At 54.0% G+C, this 21,622-nt stretch overlaps 1 protein-coding gene across 1 annotated transcript; it reads right to left on the minus strand.

Moving 5' to 3' along the window:
* Nucleotides 1–5,834: 5,834 nt before the first annotated feature.
* Nucleotides 5,835–21,527, minus strand: POLDIP2 (DNA polymerase delta interacting protein 2). Its single transcript, XM_074974504.1, has 11 exons — nt 21,367–21,527; nt 21,162–21,243; nt 19,961–20,058; nt 12,940–13,036; nt 12,360–12,435; nt 11,540–11,647; nt 11,122–11,258; nt 9,800–9,826; nt 9,461–9,586; nt 8,367–8,446; nt 5,835–6,761 (listed from the first exon to the last, which is right to left on the minus strand). Exons 1-11 carry the CDS (start codon nt 21,525–21,527, stop codon nt 6,647–6,649), a joined length of 1,107 nt encoding a protein of 368 aa, XP_074830605.1. The 3' UTR covers nt 5,835–6,646.
* Between the last annotated feature and the right edge of the window lie 95 nt (nt 21,528–21,622).

A 21,622-nucleotide genomic window follows, 5' to 3' on the forward strand; every position in this document is an offset into this window, starting at 1 on the left:
TGGTGTTAGGCACCATCTGTGGCTGACGGGAAGTTGTTTGGCTCCCTCACTCTAGTGCGGGGGCAGGGGAAATACACAGGAGGAGTCAGAAGGATAGTTGCGCTGCCATCCGCCCAGAGATGAAGCCCCTTCCCAACAGGCCCTGGGGTGATCAATATCCACCTCTAAGCCATGGTGATCTGGCCTGCAAGGGAGCTCCAGGATTCACATGGGCAGCAACAGCCTGGATAGTTCCAGTCCAAGTGCCAGCTGCAGGGGAATACAAGGAAAGCCCCATATGCCTGCTGCATCTGTGACAGGAAACTTTCCTCTGATGGCTCTGAAGAGTCTCTGGTTCTTAGCCACAGCTGTGCATGGGAGCCTGGCAGCCATGATTCAGTGCCCCCCTCCTCTACCTTCCCGATATGACATTACTTTCCTCTTTCACTTCAGAAGTGCATGCCCTCATCTCTGTACCCAGGCATTACTCAGAAACACAACCATCCCACAGAGATTCCCATGTTTTACCTGCCCTTGGATTTTATTCTCTTAGCCCAGGCCAAGGCTCTGTGTTCGAAACAGGACAGATGAGTCATTTAGTGGGAATGCCAAGCAGCTGCCTCTAGATTCTGTGGACCTCAAACAAGTGTCATTATTTCCAGAGACGGCTCCTCACCCCTAAAGCAAACAAGGAGCTGAAGACAGGTGCACAGAGGAAAAAGCAGAGAGATTTGGCCACTCATATGGCAGGGAGCAGACAGGGAGAGTTTTCTGAAGCTGGAGGGAGAGACAGTTCCTCACGGGAACACACTTATCACCTTGGAACAGACACCAGGCATGGAACTGCTCAGAGTCCAATCTCACAAGGGGGAAGCCAGGGCAGGAAACAGCACATGCGGGGGGGGTGGGGGGGGGACGGACAGGGAGACATGACAACCCGCAACACCCCTGACAATCCTAACTTCTGACTGGATGAAAATGAGCCTGACAGCTACCTCTTCCCAGGCTTGGCCAGCAAATCCTGGTCCCCACACACTGCAAGTTGCTGGAGAGGGTCTCAGAACTGCCTGTCCAAAGACAAAAGCAGAGAAACCCCAATAGAAAGAATAACTCCCCTGCCAGCTCCTGGATAGGGGTCTCACACCCAGTGCAGGGAGTCCTGCGGAGGCAACATTGCCCCAAGGGGAATGGAACACTCAGACCACTCGGTAGGGACCCTCCCTCCCTGATGGGGGTAGCATGGGCAAGGGCTCTTGGGAAGTCATTCGCTCTATTGTTTATTAGAGGATACAAGAGAAAAAACAAGCCACATCCCATATCATAGAATATCAGGGTTGGAAGGGACCCCAGAAGGTCATCTAGTCCAACCCCCTGCTCGAAGCAGGACCAATTCCCAGTTAAATCATCCCAGCCAGGGCTTTGTCAAGCCTGACCTTAAAAACCTCTAAGGAAGGAGATTCTACCACCTCCCTAGGTAACGCATTCCAGTGTTTCACCACCCTCTTAGTGAAAAAGTTTTTCCTAATATCCAATCTAAACCTCCCCCATTGCAACTTGAGACCATTACTCCTCGTTCTGTCATCTGCTACCATTGAGAACAGTCTAGAGCCATCCTCTTTGGAACCCCCTTTCAGGTAGTTGAAAGCAGCTATCAAATCCCCCCTCATTCTTCTCTTCTGCAGACTAAACAATCCCAGCTCCCTCAGCCTCTCTTCATAAGTCATGTGCTCTAGACCCCTAATCATTTTTGTTGCCCTTCGCTGGACTCTCTCCAATTTATCCACATCCTTCTTGTAGTGTGGGGCCCAAAACTGGACACAGTACTCCAGATGAGGCCTCACCAGTGTCGAATAGAGGGGAACGATCACATCCCTCGATCTGCTCGCTATGCCCCTACTTATACATCCCAAAATGCCATTGGCCTTCTTGGCAACAAGGGCACACTGTTGACTCATATCCAGCTTCTCGTCCACTGTAACCCATAGGTCCTTTTCCGCAGAACTGCTGCCTAGCCATTCAGTCCCTAGTCTGTAGCGGTGCATTGGATTCTTCCATCCTAAGTGCAGGACCCTGCACTTATCCTTATTGAACCTCATCAGATTTCTTTTGGCCCAATCCTCCAATTTGTCTAGGTCCTTCTGTATCCTATCCCTCCCCTCCAGCGTATCTACCACTCCTCCCAGTTTAGTATCATCTGCAAATTTGCTGAGAGTGCAATCCACACCATCCTCCAGATCATTTATGAAGATATTGAACAAAACCGGCCCCAGGACCGACCCCTGGGGCACTCCACTTGACACCGGCTGCCAACTAGACATGGAGCCATTTATCACTACCTGTTGAGCCCGACAATCTAGCCAGCTTTCTACCCACCTTATAGTGCATTCATCTAGCCCATACTTCCTTAACTTGCTGACAAGAATACTGTGGGAGACCGTGTCAAAAGCTTTGCTAAAGTCAAGAAACAATACATCCACTGCTTTCCCTTCATCCACAGAACCAGTAATCTCATCATAAAAGGCGATTAGATTAGTCAGGCATGACCTTCCCTTGGTGAATCCATGCTGACTGTTCCTGATCACTTTCCTCTCATGTAAGTGCTTCAGGATTGATTCTTTGAGGACCTGCTCCATGATTTTTCCAGGGACTGGAAAAATCAGCACATCAGCACATCTGAAGGGAGAGGCCGCACAGTAATGACCACCTCTGCTCTTTAAATATAGACACGGCCACAGACTGAAATGTGTTTTCTTCCATCAGCTGTAACTGCACAGCGCAAAGCTGGGCAAAGGAGCCTGGTGACAGGAGTGATGCTCAGGTAACCGAGTCCTGATGCTGCCCAGGAGCCCCTCCTCAGAAGAAATGGGGAAGACAGAGACCTCTGTGGTAGGGAGGGGAGTTGACCATTCCCCACCTCCAGACAACAATCCCTACAGCCCAGCCAGATTAGCCCCTGGGAGCATTTCAAAGAGAGGAGCCTTAAATCCCATAGCACCTGTCTCTAACCCTCTCACCAAATGGGGACATACTGGCCTTACAGCTGAATAGAAGAGGCAGCCTATTCCAGATACGAACTACTTTGGAATGCAGTGACTCATCTGCCCCTTCTGTGACTGGCCCAGGGGATTTGGGTGCTCTCTCCTTGGGGGTGTCTGCTCATCCTTACACCCAGCTACCCACAGGCATTTCACCAGCTTGCTTTCATCATGGTGAGAAGCAGGAGGTCTGTGGTTTCACAGTACTTTGGTCACCTGGCAACAGCCCTGCTGCTGTGGGGAAATTCAGCCATTGGACTGAAGCAGGGCTGGGCTTTCTGATTTGTTGGGTTCAGCTTCTGCAGCCTCTGTCTGTAGAGCATCGGCTTGAATGGGCAGGAGTCTCATTTGTGACCCAAGCCCAGCTCTTCGTCAGTGGCTGGCAGCTTGTCCCTCTAATTCAGAAACTAAGGATTTGGCGATGCCACAGAAAAGGGCATTTTCTTCTCTGCCTTTCAAACGTGCATTCCATCTCAGAGGCAGACATTTCCTTTGTCTCGCAGCGAAGGACCTACCCACAGCATCTTTAAAGTACTTCTGAGCTTAGAAAAGTGGGTGTCTACTTGTGAAAATGGCTCTTCAATCCTCAGCAGCTCTCTGGGGTGCATCAGGGCCAGGGCAATTCATCCTAGTGACAAAGTGTTAACTGATTATCACTCCTGCTAGTTCATGGTGCCAGTGCAGCTCTCAGAGCAGATTCCAGTCCTGCCTGTGTATCAACAACATTGCTTGCAAAGCTGAAAGTCTCTGAAGGAATAGTTAACTCATGGGTCGGATTACTACAAGATTTCGTAGAGGCCAGTTGCTTAGTGGGATTCAAAGAAGGATGAGGCATTCACCTAGATAATGAGCACAGCCATGGTTTCATAGGCAGGATGCCCCTTTTGTAAGATGGCCATAAACCCTCCTCTTTCACTCTCTAGCAGGGGTCAGGAAAACTGCCCCTTGAGGGACACGTTATTCCATAATAGCCTTCTGCAGGATGTTTTGCATCTTCCTTTGAAGCAGTTGGTGCTGGCTAGTGTCAGAGGCAGGACGTTGGGCTAGATGGACCCCACATCTAACCCAATTTAGTGATTCCAACGTAAGGCAACAGGTATCCCGAGGACAGAGTTGGCTGGAAGAACCTTTACTGCTGGTGCTGGCACACAAGATGGAGACCCAGCTGGTCTTTCAGATTCCAGGTGGATCGTTCAGAGCTGGCAGTTAGAAAGAAATCATTGCACTTGTAAACAAAACAAATTTGATCTGGAGTCAGACACAGCAGCAGCCTCCCAAGGAATTCCCAGCTTACCAAGTAGAGCCGCTGTAAGTACTTGCCGCACCAAGGGTACTGACAAATTTGTGGTTTTTAGGGCCCACCCTGCTGAAGGAATCAGAGTGGAATGGGGCGGGGGAAAGGCTGGGGCCCAAGGGCACATCTGGGAAAATCAGAGCCACAGCTCACTTCAGTTACTGCAACACTTTATTGATCAGTGTTGTGTACAGCTATGTACACGACAAAGTAAAGCCAGCCTGTGGGAAAGCCATACAAGCAGCAACTTTCCAGACTCGGTCATGTTTTGCCTACGTCGTCTCACTGGAATAAGCCAACAAGAAACCAACACAGGTAGGAGACTATTCCCCCATCCCCAACTTGTATCCCTGCCAATCATGCCTGTCTTTTAGCATTAGATCCAAGAAGCAGCCCCAGTCACTGCAGAAGAGGAATGGCTCTGATGCTCCCTCCCTCGATCAGCTATGTCATTGGGCAGCTTAACTGGACACATTCCCAGCTTCTATGGGCTGCTTTCCCCCAAACGGATTCATTCCTGAGTGCGCTGATCACACTGGTTACGGTCAGCGATCATCCAGCCAGGAATGCTCACGCACTGCTGGGCCTAAGGGGACCCAGCTACTGACTGCCCTTGCGGCACAGCACCTAGCAAGCACACACCCAGAGCCACCAGCCCAAGTGGATTAGCAGCAAGGGCCTGCTACACCCAGCATCTGACAATGCCAGTTTGCCTCTCTAGCACCACATCCCTACTCAAGGAGACAATCCCTGTATCCCTTATTGACGATGTCAGGTGCACTGGCACCCAGAAACACAGGCTCATAAGAGATGTGGCTGGAAACATTGGCAGGAACAACCTGCCTGCCTGCCACATAGAAGTCAGCAACCCAAGGCCAAAGCAAGGCAGCTGCTACTCATCTCTAGACTGGGCAGTTACATCAAAGAGCAAGGCTCTCGGCACCATAAGCTGTGTGTACTGCAGAAAGGCTGTTCCCAACACTCAGGCCCTTGCTCCCTCCCAGCCGAATTTAGCAATAGGGATAAGAAGGATGAAGCCAGCTTCCCATGCCCACACTGACATGTGGGAACAGTCGACACCCAGAGCAATCCCCTTATCAGTTATAGCCATAGCAAAGACAACCCCCACAGCTTTAATCTTTTAACTCTCTAAGTACCACACAGGTTGCAGGTTCCACATTCAGTGCCAGGGAAATGAGGAGATGAAGGGATCGATGCCAGGTAACCACTGCTATTTAAATTGTGTTTATTTCTGTCTATCCCCCGCACATGTACCTATTCATTTGCAGATGCTGAGCGAGTCACTCTTATTCCATCTAGGAAGGTTATTTATACAATTGCAAATGACAGGAAATAGCTAAGGACCTGACCAGCAGCAGCACTGCTCTTCAGACTCCACAGAGAAAGGGACAGCAGAGGAGAGGGAATGTTTGGGGGCATGGCCGAACTCAAACGATCACCTGATGTGGGGGGGGGGGGGGAAGAAGGGGGGCTACATACACACTTTCTGCTCATGCAGGTTTCCCATTGGCAAGGGTGCAAGGAGGGAAGACTTCTTGTTATCTGACTGCAACTCGGCACTCCAGGTCTCAGCAGTGTCTGAAAACTACTGCTCTGATTTCCCTGTGCACGGACCCGCCCTGATCATTATCCCCACCCAGAAACAGCTGGATTTAGGGCTTAATGCTGTTCACCCTTTGCACCCATTTGGTTAGCACCCATTGGCAGCAATTCAGGGCAGAGCCTGGCAAGCAACACTGCTCCAAATGGTGCATTCCACACACTGGCTAACAAGCTTCTCCAGCAGGCGTTTGCTAAACCCAGTGAAGCGTTTGCATTCCAGGGGTGGCAGCACCTTACTGACATGGCACAGCCAGCTCACACTTCCTCAGGCGCAGAGGTTTGGGCTGATGGAGCTTTGCACAGACTGGGGCAAGCTGGCCGTGAGACCAAATGCCTTGGTGTACAAAGGAAGATGGGCTACAACTAGAAGGGCCAGTTTATTAAAGAGAAACCTCACATCCCAGAGAATTCAAACACATTTGGAAAGGGCCCAGCCCGGCTGAGTGGGCCCATCTTCCACAGCAGCACAGTTCTAAACCCCCCAAGCTTGGGCACCAGCCAGCACCAGGGGGAAGAAAGGATCCACTAATACAGCTTATGATGCTTGCAAATAGCCTGAAGAGTCAGTGTTAAAGTTCAAAAACGTCCCTTTAGCAATGGTTAAAACAAAATGGTTTAAAATATTGAAAAGTTCCATATCCCTGGCTGCAGTAGGGTGGGACGCAGAGGTCTGCAATGCACGACTGTTCTCCTGGGGTACCATGCTTAGACTGCTCTACCAGTGAAGGCCAGAGGGAGGCGTCTTCTCATCTTTATTGCTTTCCAATGAGAAGGGAGGGATTCGAACATCAAAGTGGGAGCCATCAGGCCTCTCAAACCGAAAAGTACCCCTGCAAAACAAAGTCAGAGACCAGACTGAGACCAATGCATCACCACGCCCTCTTACAGCAATGGAATGGCAGCTCCGGGGGAAAAGGGATCAACCCTTCTGCACTCTGCTGTTGCCGGGGCCTGCCTTTGCAGGATCCTCCCACCGACAGGAAAGCATCGCCGGGCCATGTGACTCACTTATAACAAAGCGGTTAGCCCAGCACAGAGCAGACCATGCTGTAATACAAGGCACCCCACGGGGAGGTAGAGGGGGAAGAGGCCGAAGGCCACCCCCAGATAGCTCGGACAATGCTTTCCTCAGTCCAGGCCGGAGATAGGCTAGGTTAGGCCATCTGAGTTTAGTTTGCAAATAGGTCAAATTCACATTCTTATTTACCAGCAGAAGCCCCGATGGCTCAGCAACCTGGGATCAGTCCTTAAAGGCCAATCACAGGTAGTTTGGAAGCTGAAGTTTCTGCTTCACGATTTCACAAGGGGAAGATTAAGCATTGAACACACATTTCCATACACAGGTTAGACAAATCAACTCCCCAGCAGGTCTCCCACTGTCTCAGGAAAGCAAACTGCCTTGTGTAATGCAGGATGTGACCTAACAGGGAGGCGTCTTGAGAAGTAAAACAATAGTTCCGAGTTGGATTCTTCATCACCCGAGAAGACCATCTACTAGAAAGGAAGCCATGTGGATTGGCGATTCGGGGATTCCAGCCCCTTCCTCTCCCCTTTACTGGAATGGCTTTCTAGCTCTGGAGCCCGTCTTTCCTTTCAGACTGTTTGGGAAGGGAGAGCACTACAATGAGCTGCATTCTACGCCCAGGGGAGCTGTCATTCAACTAGTCAGGAACACCCAACCATGCAAGGTGAAAGCCTGAGTTAGCAAGAGCTCACCCTGAAGGGGCAGATCTGCTGTAGTACATATTCCAGCTCAGATAAAAGTGTTTGCAAAGCAGCCCCCAGCTTCTGAGAAAGGTATGCTCAAAGGTGGGGAAGAGAGCTGTCGTGTGACACCTCTCCTGATAGGGCATTGAGCATCCACATCACAAGTGCACACTTAGGGATTTAATGAAGGAGTGGTTAGCTTTCAGTGCTGCTGCAGTACATGGGACTGCATAAACCGGGAACAATCCCAAGTGTCAGGCCTTTGGGCACTGAATTTCAGATTCTGGGAGAAAGTCACTGCACTTCCTTTAGCAGAACCCACTGGAGAAAATGCTAGTGAAGGTCCTAGGGCACAAGAGCTGTGTGGCCAATACAAACCTGCCTCTGGTACTCAAGAGGGAACATGCTGGGGAGTGGAGCATATAAGAAGATAATCTGGAAAGGGCCCAGCTCCTTCGCAAGGGAGAAACTTGAGGAGAAGGAGGAACCAGTTTGGAGCCTCTGCCAAGGCTCATGAGCAGCAGGGGTTCCTGGAGTCAATATGGGACTATCACTACAGCCTAGTTTATGCACATGTGCACCCACCTTTAGTTGCCTTGTCCACACCGCCCAGCTGTTAATTCCTGTCAGAACCCCAGACTGTGAGCTCTCTGGGACACAGACTGTCTCGGGGGGTCCTAATCTCCAACTGGGAACTCTTTATTACCACAATAGTGAAGGTTTCTTACCACATGTGACCACTGGATGCCTGCAGTGAGACATGGCTGCTGTACTGAAATGCTGGCTGCTCTTTGGATAAGACTGGCTCCTGAGGACACACAGAGACCCCACTGTATCAGACAGATCCCCACAGCCCGCCATTAGCAGATTTGCTTTGCTTTGCAACAAAATCAACAGAGCTCCTCAGGCTTCAGAATGCTGCTTAGCAATTGTTCCTCTTCCACTTCTTGCCATCACCACCCCCACAATAAGGGCTACACTTAACAAGTGGCACCAGCATGACACCATATTTCAGCCCCCCCCCCCCCCCCCCCCGTCAGATGACTGGAAGACTGCGCGAACTAGAACAACCCTCTGCTGACCAGACTTGCACTTTCCGCTGTGCTCCTTCCCGCACAGAGTGCTCCTGGGGCAATTCTGCAGGGCTGCGCGCCTGCATACAGCCCCCACCGCCTCTGGCAGGGGGAAAACAGCAGGGAACCAAAGGGAGGCCATGGGGGGGGGGGGGGACTGCCCCCAAACAGAGGCGGGGCATGGGGGGGCACACAGGGTTACATGCCCCTGCCCTCCCCCCCGCCCCATTTCTGCAAGCGCAGAGCTGCCCAGCTGAAGGAGGCTGCAGCTCTGCTGACTCTGCAGCTGAACACCACCTCCTGGGTCCTAGTGCCAGTCGTGCTCCCCTTCTGTGCAACAGTGAGTGCTCACGGTGGGGCTGGGTAAGGCGGGGCAGGGGGTAAGGGGAAGAGGTAGTGGGGATAGAAAGGGGGGTGGAATAGGGCAGGGGAATGTGGGAGTGAGGCATAGATGCTGGAACTAGAGGTGTGGGCTTCAGGGTGATCTCCCACTTCAATGCAGCCAGTGGCTTGTGCTCCCCACTGCCATGCTGGAGCTTTATTTATTTATTGACAAATAAAATTTGCAGAATTTTTCGGTGCAGAATTCCCTCAGGAGTAACAGACAATCTGCAAGGAACTGTACACATGACTCTTTCACCACGCACACTTACTGGAAGTGCCCATTAAGCCACATACTGATCAATCGACCCAGGGCGAGTGCCCCAAATGGAGGCTATGTCTGAGGACAGATATCAGGCAATACTTACCCTTCCCACAACTCCTCGGCCCCGGACAGTTTCCAGGGTGCCAGACAAACTAAATATCCTCCAGTGCCGTTCTCGCAGTTGTACCACCTCATTGTCAAGGTTCTCCAAGCGGATACAGTAACGCCACTAGAGAGGTGAGAGACAAGTCATGAGGAGCTGGAGCCAGCTGCCAATAGGCCAGGTATCAGGTCCACTTGCTGATGCCACAAGCAAAGAGCCACCCTCCCTCAGAACCCATCATGATAAATCTGACCATAGCCATGGTGGGGCTTCCAGCACCCCGCAGCAAACGCAGAAACGCCCTCCTTAGGCTATTTTACAGAAGCACAGGGCACTTACCCAATAGACATGGGAATTCTGGGCTTCCTGTCAAGAGAAATAAACTAGTTTAATTGATGCCCTTCAGCTCAGCACCAGCACTCTGACTTGGCAGTGCCAGACTGACACAGGGCAGCACAGACTGAGGCGCTCTCCAAATTCACCCATGAGTTAGTCCCTCATTCCCAGGGTAGAACTGGCCTGAGCATCTATGTAACTCAGACAGAAGAGCTCCAGGGATCCACCAGTGACTGGAGAACTGACCAGTTGTGGGTACCCACGTTCATTATACCCTCTGTGCTGTTAGAGGATGCCCAATCCACATGCTGTTGGTTAGCAGATGGGATACATACCAGTTCGGCTCTCCAGAAGCTTAGCTTTCATCAGGGCCTGCCCGTGTTGTGGTCCAAGGCTGCCTTACAATCCTACTGGTCCTAGAGGCACTGTTTATTTTGAAACTGACCTATATGTGTAAATACCCAGCTCTCCACCCCAGGAGAGAGCTGGCTAATACACAAACTTTGTTATTGTGCTTCCTGAACCCCGAGCAGCCAGGTCCTAATCAACTTTAGGAAGTACAGGGTGTCAGCTGAATCCAGAAAGCTTTAATCAGGGAACTCTCCTCAGCCCCAGGGAGAAGGCAAAGTAGTCTGAGGGTAGGTCTACGCTACCGCTGGATATCGGGGTCGATTTATCGCGTCTAGTCTATAAATAAATAAATAATAAATAAATTGATCCCCGAGCGCTCTTCCGTCAACGCCGGAACTCCAGCGCCGCAAGAGGTGCAAGCAGAGTCGACGGAGGAGCGGCGGCAGTCGACTCACCACCGTGAAGACGCCACGGTAAGTCGATCTAGGTACGTCAACTTCAGCTACGCTATTCTGGTAGCTGAAGTTGTGTACCTTACATCGATTCCCCACCCAGTGTAGACCAGGGCTGAGTGTCAAACCCCAGGGGGGAGACTGTAAGTGTAACTCACTGCGGCACGCTGGTGCCATTTTACATCTATTACTAACAGCAGGGAGTGTTAACGATACAGGCATTTGTGAAAATTCTCACCTGCCCTTTAGTAGCACCTCTCCCAGAACAGCCCAAGGCATTTCACAGAACTCAACGAACAACTAGCAGAGCCTAGACGGGGATGTTCCCCATAAACATTCGGTCTCATGTTTCCATGTTCACGGCCATTGGGAATAATGATAAGTGAGGATGCAACTAGAACAAGAAGCCAGGTTGCAGGATGAAAGCAAGATGCTGCAGCAGGACTTGGAAAGGATGGGGGCGTTTTAAATGGGTTGGAGAGAGTTACAACGGTGGCCACGCTAGGTAAGACCCAGACCTACCCTCATGCCCATGTAGAAGGGGATGACGGTGACTCGGATATTCTCGGTGGTTTCTCGGTGCACATCAGACAGCTCTAACCAGGGATGATTCTTTTCCTGCCACGCACACAGCGTGTCCCTCGCTACAAAAGGCGGAACTGTAGGGCGTGGAAAGAGAGGACAGTTTATCAAAGTGGCTACAGATAAGCTTCTGAACTCCCGCCTCTCAGACAGAGCAGCAGCTTTTACATGGTTACAGAGGTCTGTCTAAGGATGTTTCTGCTAGAACAAAGCCTCTCACTCACCGCAGCATGGGCAATGCACTGCACCTAAAACAATGAGCTGCAGATGTCTGTCTTTCCTTATGAAGGTGCCTTATAGCAGCACATGGCTCCGTAGAGGCTCTCTCTAGGGCAAGGCTCGAGGGGCATGCAGTTACCTTTTGTCTGGTCGTACATAAGAAACCTCTCAAAGAGCTCATGCTGAATTGGCACCTGATCAGTGGAGCTGTAGGGAAGGATGTCTTCATGGCTTACGTAGTCTAGACCTAGAGAAGAAGCCCACATTAGCCATTAAATGCCATCAGCAAAGGGAGATTCACAGGAGGCATCTCAGCAGGGCAATAAATTACACTAATTAGCAGTAAAGAAAGAGGGCCTGGCAGAGGAAATCTAAACTAGCAAAACTATCCTCAACCTACAGGACACTCCCTGGCAATAATTCTTCAAGTCTTGCTTTACCACCTTCTTCAAAAGGGATACATACTTCTCCCCACATAAAGCCAATTCTCTTCTTGAGCCACTAGTGGCTGCAGAAGTGATTATACTATCACACCCGGACTTCAGGTAGAGAACACAACAGAAGGAGAAACAGAGATCCAGCAGCCCTAGAACTAAAGGAGGAGAAAGGAATGCAGGGTGTAGGATCTGAGTACATCTACTGCTAAGTAGAGAAAGTGGGGTTTGGGGTCAACAGCTCAAAGTATGTGAGCGACAGTCAAGGTTCCCTCACTCGCCTAGCCACTGACTCCAGTTGAACACACCTCTTCCACATATCTGAAGAACAGTGCTGTGCACGTCAGTCACTCTACTGTTCTCCAAGAGGCGGACAAACTGAACCTAGGACAAGACATTCCCAGGGGTAGATCTAGTACTGCTGTTACTAGACTATGCTAGCCATGGTACCTCTCACGGTCCTTCTAGCCAGATCTCATGAGAATTTGCACTCTCCAGAAAGCTTAAGAGCAGCTATTTACTCACCTGGTATGGCATAGAGGGCTCGACTGTCGTCATGATTCGCCAAGAATGTCACTGCTTCCGTCTGTGACCTCTGCGACTGAAAATAAGGGGGATTTAGCACTTCGAATGGACAACACGGTGTGCGGACAGCCGTTTTATTCTTCTTCTCTCAAGGTTGTACATTTATTTTATTTAACCAGTTCAGCTCAGAACAAACATTTCTCTTGTTTTCATCTCCTAGAGGAAATCACAATTCAAACACCAACTAAAAAGAAGATTTTGTTGCTACCTATTGCCTTTACCTAACCTGTGTTATACAAACATCACAGAACCCATACTCCAGCATGGGCAAGAAGTTAACCTAGGCAGAAGAAATTGGACCTACTCAGAAGAGTAATGGTTAAACATTTCTGATGATCTTTCTTAGCAGAATGATGACCTGGTAAAACAGAACCAGTCACTCAGTCACCCCTGTTCCAAACATTCCCACCATAGAGGAAAAACATTAACCGCGCCCTCCCAGTCTTCCATTACAGCTGCTAAGGAGTTAACAGAAGAGAGAGATCTTTGGGTGTCAAGAACAAGCTTATCAGACACTTACTATATGTGGGCAATCCCGAGCATCTATTAGCACCTGGTAGTAGGTATGAGTTTTGCCTTTGACTTCTTTGGATCCATGACCTGCTGCACTCTCACTCCTAAACAGAGACAAATTCTGAGCACAAGAGCTCCATTCATTAGCCTACACCCTACTAATATGATTACACCCTGTCACGGAGTGTGGGGGAGTCCAGGCCCTGCACCCCTCTTCCTGGGATTCACTGAGACTCTCAGCCAGCCAGTAAAACCGAAGGTTTATTGGACAACAGGAACACAGTCCAAAACAGAGCTTGTGGGGACACCCAGGACCCCTCAGTGAAGTCCTTCTGGGGGAGCAGGGAGCTTAGACCCCAGCCCTGGGGTTCCCTGTGTTCCTCCACCCAGCCCCAAACTGAAACTAAACCCACCCAGCAGGTTCCCTGCTGCAGCCTCCGTCCACATTCCTGGGCAGAGGTGTCACCTCCCCCTCCCCCTCCTGGCTCAGGTGACAGGCTCTCAGGTCTCCCGTCCCCAGGGCACATTCCCAGGTCAACACTCCCCCCTCCCTGCTGCGTCACATCGTCACATCTCTCCCCCCCTCGAGACTGAACTGAGCGGGGTCACTGTGACCAGTGACCTGGGGAAGTTCGGGGCCCCCTCTCCGGGACAGCGCATCCGCTATCAGGTTGGCACTTCCCTTCACATGGACCACGTCCATGTCGTAATCCTGCAGGAGCAGGCTCCACCTCAGGAGCTTGGCGTTGGCTCCTTTCATCTGGTGCAGCCAGGTCAGGGGAGAGTGGTCGGTGTACACGGTGAAGTGTCGCCCGAAGAGATAGGGCTCTAGTTTCTTGAGGGCCCACACCATGGCCAGGCACTCCTTCTCGATGGCCGCGTAGTGTTGCTCCCGGGGTAGCAACTTCTTGCTCAGGTACACGATGGGGTGTCTCTCCCCCTTTTCATCCTCCTGCATTAACACCGCCCCCAGTCCCGTGTCGGAGGCGTCGGTGAACACCACAAAGGGCTTGTCAAAGTCTGGGTTTGCTAGAACTGGGCCACTGACCAGAGCCTCCTTCAGCGCCCGGAAAGCCTCCTGGCACTGCTCGGTCCAGACCACCTTGTCTGGCTTCCCCTTCTTGCATAGCTCAGTGATGGGGGTGGCTATGGCGCTAAAGTGAGGCACAAACCTTCGATAGTATCCTGCCATCCCAATAAAGGCTTGGACCTGCTTTTTGGTGTGGGGAGCGGGCCAGTCTCTGATCACCTCCACCTTGGCCGGTTCCGGCTTTAGGCGGCCGCTCCCCACCCGATGGCCCAGGTAAGATACTTCAGCCATCCCCACCTTGCACTTCTCCGCTTTGACAGTCAGCCCAGCCCCCTGGAGTCGGTCCAGCACTTGTCTAACCTGGGACACGTGGTCCTCCCAGGTCTGGCTAAAGACACAGATGTCGTCAATATATGCCACGGCAAAACTCTCCATCCCCCTCAGGAGCTGGTCCACCAGGCGCTGGAAGGTGGCCGGCGCTCCCTTGAGGCCGAAAGGCAGGGTCAGAAACTCATAGAGCCCCAGAGGGGTGATAAAGGCCGATTTCAGCCGGGCATCTGCATCCAGCGGCACTTGCCAGTAGCCCTTTGTAAGGTCCATGGTGGTAAGGTACCGAGCTCCTCCCAGCTTGTCTAGGAGCTCGTCCGGCCTGGGCATGGGGTAGGCATCCGATACAGTGATGGCATTGAGCTTCCGATAGTCCACACAGAACCGGACTGACCCATCCTTTTTGGGGACCAGCACCACCGGCGAGGCCCAAGGGCTGGCCGATGGCTGGATCACCCCCAAAGCCAGCATGTCCCGGACCTCTCTTTCCAGGTCCTGAGCAGTTTTCCCTGTGACTCGGAAGGGGGAGCATCTTATCGGCGGGTGCGACCCTGTCTGCACCCGGTGGACAGTCAGATTAGTGCGTCCAGGCTGGTTGGAAAACAGCTGTCGGTACGGATGCAGCACCCCCCTGACCTCAGCTTGCTGGGCAGGGGTGAGCTGATCCGAGAGGGGGATTGTTTCCAGGGGGGAACCAGCTCTGGTCCCAGGGAATAGATCTACTAAAGGGTCATCTCCCTGCTCCTCCCACTGACCACACACAGCTAACACCACATTCCCCCTGGCATAATATGGCTTCATCATATTCACATGGTACACCCGGCGGTGGTGGGCCCGGTTCGACAGCTCCACCACATAGTTTACCTCATTGAGCTGCTTGACGACCTTGAACGGGCCCTCCCAGGCGGCCTGTAGTTTGTTCTTTCTCACGGGGATGAGAACCATCACCTGATCCCCGGTGGCATAGGCACGGGCCCGCGCCGTGCGGTCATACCAGACCTTCTGCTTCCTCTGGGCTCTGGCCAGATTCTCCCTGGCCAGGCCCATGAGTTCAGCCAGTCTCTCTCGGAAGGTCAGGACATACTCCACCACTGACTCTCCATCGGGAGTGGCCTTCCCCTCCCACTCGTCTCTCATCAGGTCCAGGGGGCCCCTCACCCTCCTTCCATATAACAGTTCGAAAGGCGAAAATCCGGTAGACTCCTGGGGCACCTCCCTGTACGCGAACAGCAGGTGAGGTAAGTACTTGTCCCAATCCTGCGGGTGCTGGTTCATAAAGGTTTTCAGCATCATCTTTAGCGTCCCGTTAAACCTCTCCACCAGCCCATTGGACTGGGGGTGATACGCTGAGGCCCAGTCATGCCGGACCCCACATTTCTCCCACAAGCACCGGAGCAGGGCCGACATGAAGTTGGAGCCTTGGTCTGTCAAGACTTCCCTGGGGAACCCCACTCGGCTGAAAATGGTCAGGAGCGCATCTGCCACGGTGTCTGCTTCAATGGAAGCTAAGGGCACTGCCTCGGGGTAGCGGGTGGCGAAATCTACCACCACCAGAATGTATTTCTTCCCCGACCGGGTCGTCTTGCTGAGAGGCCCCACGATGTCCATGGCCACCTTCTGGAAAGGCTCCTCTATGATGGGCAAAGGTCTCAACGCCGCTTTCCCCTTGTCCCGGGCCTTCCCCACCCTCTGACAGGGGTCACAGGATCGGCAATACTGCCGGACGGTGGTAAAGACCCCGGGCCAGTAAAAGTTCTGTAGCAACCTCTGCCGGGTGCGCCGGATTCCCTGGTGCCCTGCGAGGGGGATGTCATGGGCCAGGGACAGGAGCTTGCGGCGGTACTTCTGGGGGACCACCAGCTGCCTCCTGATCCCACAGGACTCCCCTTCCCCTGGGGGAGCCCATTCTCGGTACAGGAACCCCTTCTCCCACAGGAACCTCTCCTGGCAGCCTCTCCTCATGGTCCGTCCCTCACTGAGGTCGGCCAGGTCCCTGAGCTTCTGCAAGGAGGGATCTTTCCTCAACTCGGCCTGGAACTCAGCGGCTGGGGAAGGGATGGGGCCCGGTTCCCCCTCCGTGGCCAGGTCTGAGGCCGCAGCCTCTCTGAGCCGTGCCCCTCGGCGCTCCCTCCCCACCCGAGTAGGGTCTCGCGCCTCCAGTGTGGTACCCTCCCCAGGGTCAGGTCGCAGTGCCCCTCGCCGGCTCTGGCTACGGGTCACAACCAGGGCCGTCTGGGGGTCGCTTGGCCAGTCCTCTAGGTCTCCCCCCATCAAAACTTCAGTGGGCAAATGGTGGTGTACCCCCACATTCTTGGGGCCCTCCTTGGTCCCCCATTTCAGGTGTACCCTTGCCACGGGCACCTTAAATGGGGTCCCGCCCACCCCCGTCAGGGTCAGGTAGGTGTTGGGCACCACCCGATCTGGGGCCACCACCTCGGGCCGGGCCAGCGTCACCTCCGCGCCCGTATCCCAGTATCCATTGACCTTCCTCCCATCCACCTCCAGGGGAACAAGGCACTCTCTCCGGAGGGACAGCCCCGCACCCACCCTGTAAACCGAGCACCCTGAGTCCAGAGCCTCCAGCCCTCTGGCGGGGCTGGCTGGGGGTACTCTTCCCTCCTGAGCAGGTGGCAAACTGGTAGCCCCCCTTTCCTGGGTCGCCTGCCCCTCGTCCAGCTGAGTCCCTACCCAGTTAACCCTGGGTAGGTTGGGTCTGCTCAGTTTGTCCCGGAGCCCGGGGCACTGGGCCCGTACGTGGCCTCTCTGGCCACAGTGATAGCAGCTCAGGTCACGTTGGTCCCCTCGAACGGGTCGGAGGGGCCCGACACCAGGCGTTCCCCTTTGGAGGGGGTTCTCCCTATTTCCCCGCTGGGAGGCCCCATGGTGACTCTCTCTCTGCATCGGGGGGGGCCTGTTCTTTTGGGACTCCTCCCGGCTACCCCCTGACCGACTGTTCACAAACTCGTCGGCCAGCTGCCCTGCATGCTGGGGGTTCGCGAGCTTTTTGTCCACCAGCCACAGCCTCAGGTCGGAAGGGCACTGTTCATACAGGTGCTCCAGTACAAACAGGTCAAGCAGGTCCTCTTTAGTTTGGGCCCCCGCTGTCCACTTGCGGGCATATCCCTGCATCCTGTTGACCAGTTGTAGGTAGGTGACCTCAGGCGTTTTACGCTGACTCCGGAACCTTCTCCGGTACATCTCGGGGGTCAGCCCAAACTCACGGAGCAGGGCCTGTTTGAACAGTTCATAGTCCCCAGCCTCTGGCCCTGTCATCCGGCTGTACACCTCCACGGCTTTGGGGTCCAGTAAGGGGGTGAGGAACTGGAGCCTGTCGGCAGGGTCAACCCTGTGCAGCTCGCAGGCATTCTCAAAGGCCGTCAGGAAGCTATCTATGTCCTCCCCCTCCTTCCGCTGGGCCAGGAAGCACTTATCAAAGCTCCTTGCAGTCTTGGGTCCCCCCTCACTCACCGCCGCCGGGGCCCCACTGCTCCTCAGCCTGGCCAGCTCCAGCTCATGCTGTCTTTGTTTCTCCTTCTCCTGCTGCTCATGTTGACGTTCCCTCTCCTTCTCCTGACGCTCCCTCTCCTTCTCCTGACGTTCCCTCTCCTTCTCCTGACGCTCCCTCTCCTTCTCCTCCTGCTCATGTTGACGTTGTTTCTCCTTCTCCTCCTGCTCATGTTGACGTTGTTTCTCCTCATGTTGACGTTGTTTTTCATGATCCTCCAGCTCCCTCATTTTCCTCTCCCTCTCCCATTCCAGCCGCATCCGCTCCAGGGATGGGGAGCTCCGCTGGGAGGATCCCCTGCTGGCTGCTGGGGTCAGGGGGCCCTCGGTATTCGCTGGGCTTCCCACAACCCCTCCCCCAGGCATAGGTAGGAAGGGTCTCGGGGTGTCCTGGGCAGCAGTCTGACCCCTCCCAGCCTGGTCAGGCCCCACGGCCCACGCTGCGTCCGCCGGGCGGCTTCCCTCAGGGACAGGGATCGGGTCATCCAAGCGATCCCTCTCCTCCAGCTGGGCAATCAGCTGTTCCTTGGTGGACCTCCCGACGCGCAGCCCACTCTGCCTGCACAGCTCCACCAGGTCGCTCTTAAGGCGTTTAGCGTACATCTCCCGGCTGGCCACTCGCAGGCCGGGCAGCTGTCCACGGTTTCCAGGAAAAGCCCCTAGTGTGCCAGTCCTTCTTGAGGTCACCACCTCTTTGCCAGGGTCGAGCTGCAGACTCCTCCGCCCCTGGGACCGCTCGCTGCAATCCCCCGGGGGACCCTGTTACTGCAAAAGTCCTTCTCTCTGGTCACACACTCCCAGGGGTTAACCGCCCCCTGGAACCGTCTCTCTCTGAATCTTCAGCACGCCTGGTCCCCGTCAATCCCCCTTCGTTTTACTGTTCCCCAGTCACTTACTGCAGGAAGCGCCGTTCACGGGGTGCAGTAGATCCCACCGCTGCCACCAGTTGTCACGGAGTGTGGGGGAGTCCAGGCCCTGCACCCCTCTTCCTGGGATTCACTGAGACTCTCAGCCAGCCAGTAAAACCGAAGGTTTATTGGACAACAGGAACACAGTCCAAAACAGAGCTTGTGGGGACACCCAGGACCCCTCAGTGAAGTCCTTCTGGGGGAGCAGGGAGCTTAGACCCCAGCCCTGGGGTTCCCTGTGTTCCTCCACCCAGCCCCAAACTGAAACTAAACCCACCCAGCAGGTTCCCTGCTGCAGCCTCCGTCCACATTCCTGGGCAGAGGTGTCACCTCCCCCTCCCCCTCCTGGCTCAGGTGACAGGCTCTCAGGTCTCCCGTCCCCAGGGCACATTCCCAGGTCAACACTCCCCCCTCCCTGCTGCGTCACATCGTCACACACCCACCAGCAGCAAGTTGACACAGAGAGTGGGGGGAAGTTTTGTCATACATCAAGTTGCATCTCTGATAGTGTGGATAAAGTACAAACAGTTGCTACCAGCAACAAGTTCATTCTTAAAGGAAAAGGAGGTTCTGAATACACTTCAGGATCTCCAATCACTCCATTTCAGTCAACGCAAGATTCACACCACCCACACATACAGCAATAAATGATGCGAGATGCAAAAAAAAAAATCCATGTCGGTGGCATGATAGCCCCCATTTACAGAGACGGAGACGTGTCTCACTATTCAGTCAGGCTTCCCATCTGGGTTATTACTTTCACTCCACCCTTATTTTCAATGTGTTCACTCCTCAGTCCTATCCATGTCCCACAAGAATCATTTGCGGGGTTCATTAGCTGCATGGAGTGGAAGGTGAAAGACAATGAGGCTCCATCGCTGAGTAGTCTGAACTGAACCTAGCTTGCCAAATCTGGAGCCAAGGCCAACCAGTTCAAATCACTAGGAACCTATACAGGAACCTACACCTAAACCCACAGGAGTTTCTTTCCTTAACATGCAATTCCACACCCATTTGTTTTCTAAAGCACACACACCATTCCCTGAAACCTTCCTCCCATCTTTTAACTTAAGAGAAACTATTTTGGTATTAATTTAGACTATTATGAGCCGATCTCTCCTAGTTTGGTGCTCACACAAAAGTCACTGAGGCTTTGCCTCACTCTTTCCTAAAACCTCAGTGACCCTGACCAGGAAGAACAGTAAAAGACTTAAATAGAACAGCAGCATGGGAGCAAATGAACAAATGTAAATCCTTACTTTTCTGGAATAGGAGAAGTAACATCCCGATCATACAACCTGGCTTGCCAAGGAAACAGGACTATTCCTCGGTATCCAAACACACTGTGAAGAAACAGCTGAAAGGGGGAATCATAAACTTCAGTCCTGTGCAAATCACAGCCAAGAGATTAAAACCCATTAAAAAAAAAAAAAGGAAATGGCTAACAACCTCACACCAATAAAGAGGCAGCATTTTATTATTATTATTATGCAGGGAGAAGTAGCAAGATTTGGACAGAACCTGGATTGATGGGGCAGGGCAGAAGAAAGAATCCAAGACATGCTCCATTTTATGGATCTGGTGACAGAGAGGAGAGTGGTGATGAAGAACGAGGGAATGGAGAAGGCTTGGGATGAGAGAGAACTGGGAATGCAGCTTTGGCCACATTAAGTTTAAATTGACAACTAAACACCCAGGAGATGTGGGAGACACAGGCAGACCTGTGGGCTTGGATGTAGTGAGGTCAGTCAGGACTGGAGAAAGATTTGTGAGACCTCAGCATAGAGATGACAGGTCTAGCAGTTATTTCAGACCTCCAGTAACTCTCTCCCTCGCTGCTGAAAGGAGACGATACTTGGGAAATGAGCAGAGCAAAACAACCGGTGCTAACAATCATTTCACCTTCTAGCGCAGGAGTGGACAAACTACGACCATTTTAAGTTGGCCCTCGATCTCCAGCTGGGAAGTGGGGTCTGGTGCTCCAGCTGGGGAGCAGGGTCGGAGGCCGCTCCATGCAGCTCCCAGAAACCGCGGCATGGCCCCCCTCTGGTACCTCAAGGGGAGTTGTGGGGGCGATGCATGTGGATGGGACAGCGCGCAGAGCTGCCTGGCCGTGCCTCCGCGTAGGAGCTGGAGAAGGGTCATGCCGCTGCTTCCGGGAGCCGTCTGAGGTAAGCACCGCCCAGAGCCTGCACCCCGAGCCCCTCCCTACGCCCCAACCCCCTGCCCTGATCCCCCTCCCGCCCTCCAAACCCCTCAGTCCCAGCCTGAAGCACCCTCCTCCCCCCCAAACCCCTGCTCCCCAGCCGGAGCCTGTGCCCCACTCCCTGAACGCCTCGTTTCTGGCCCCACCGCAGTCTCCCGAGCACTTTCTGTGCCCAGATGGGGCCCTCGGGCCGAAGCGTGTCCCCGCCCCCGCTCTAGCGCCGGGGCCGGGGCCGGTCGCTCGGGGACACCCACCTGGCCCGTCTCGTATTTGCCGTGCGGCTTCGGCACCTCGAACACGCCCACGGGCTCCAGCACTTTGCCCTCCGCCCGGTTCCTGCGGAAAAACGCCACAGCGAGCTCAGGCCGGGCGGGGCAGCGCCCGCGGAGCCTCCCGGCCCCGGCCCCGACCCCGGCCCCGGCCCCGGCCCCGGCCTCACCCCCTGGGCCCCGGCCTCACCGGGACGAGAGGTGGCGGCGCGGGGGCGGCTGCAGGGCCCCGGGGCCCCCCGCACACAGCGCCCGGAGGCCGCGGCTCGGGGCCTCCCTGAGCGGCAGGGCCCGGGCCCGGCACCTGCTCAGGGCCGTTGCTAGGTAGCGCCGCACCGCGCCGCCCGACATCCCGCCCGCCGGCGACAACGGCAGGGCCCCGCTCGGACACCACCCCCGGCCCACAATGCAGCGCGCGCGGGGAACCCGCCTGGTCGGCGACGTCC

Source organism: Natator depressus, chromosome 17 (assembly GCF_965152275.1).
Source record: "Natator depressus isolate rNatDep1 chromosome 17, rNatDep2.hap1, whole genome shotgun sequence".
In the NCBI taxonomy this organism is placed as follows: domain Eukaryota; kingdom Metazoa; phylum Chordata; order Testudines; family Cheloniidae; genus Natator; species Natator depressus.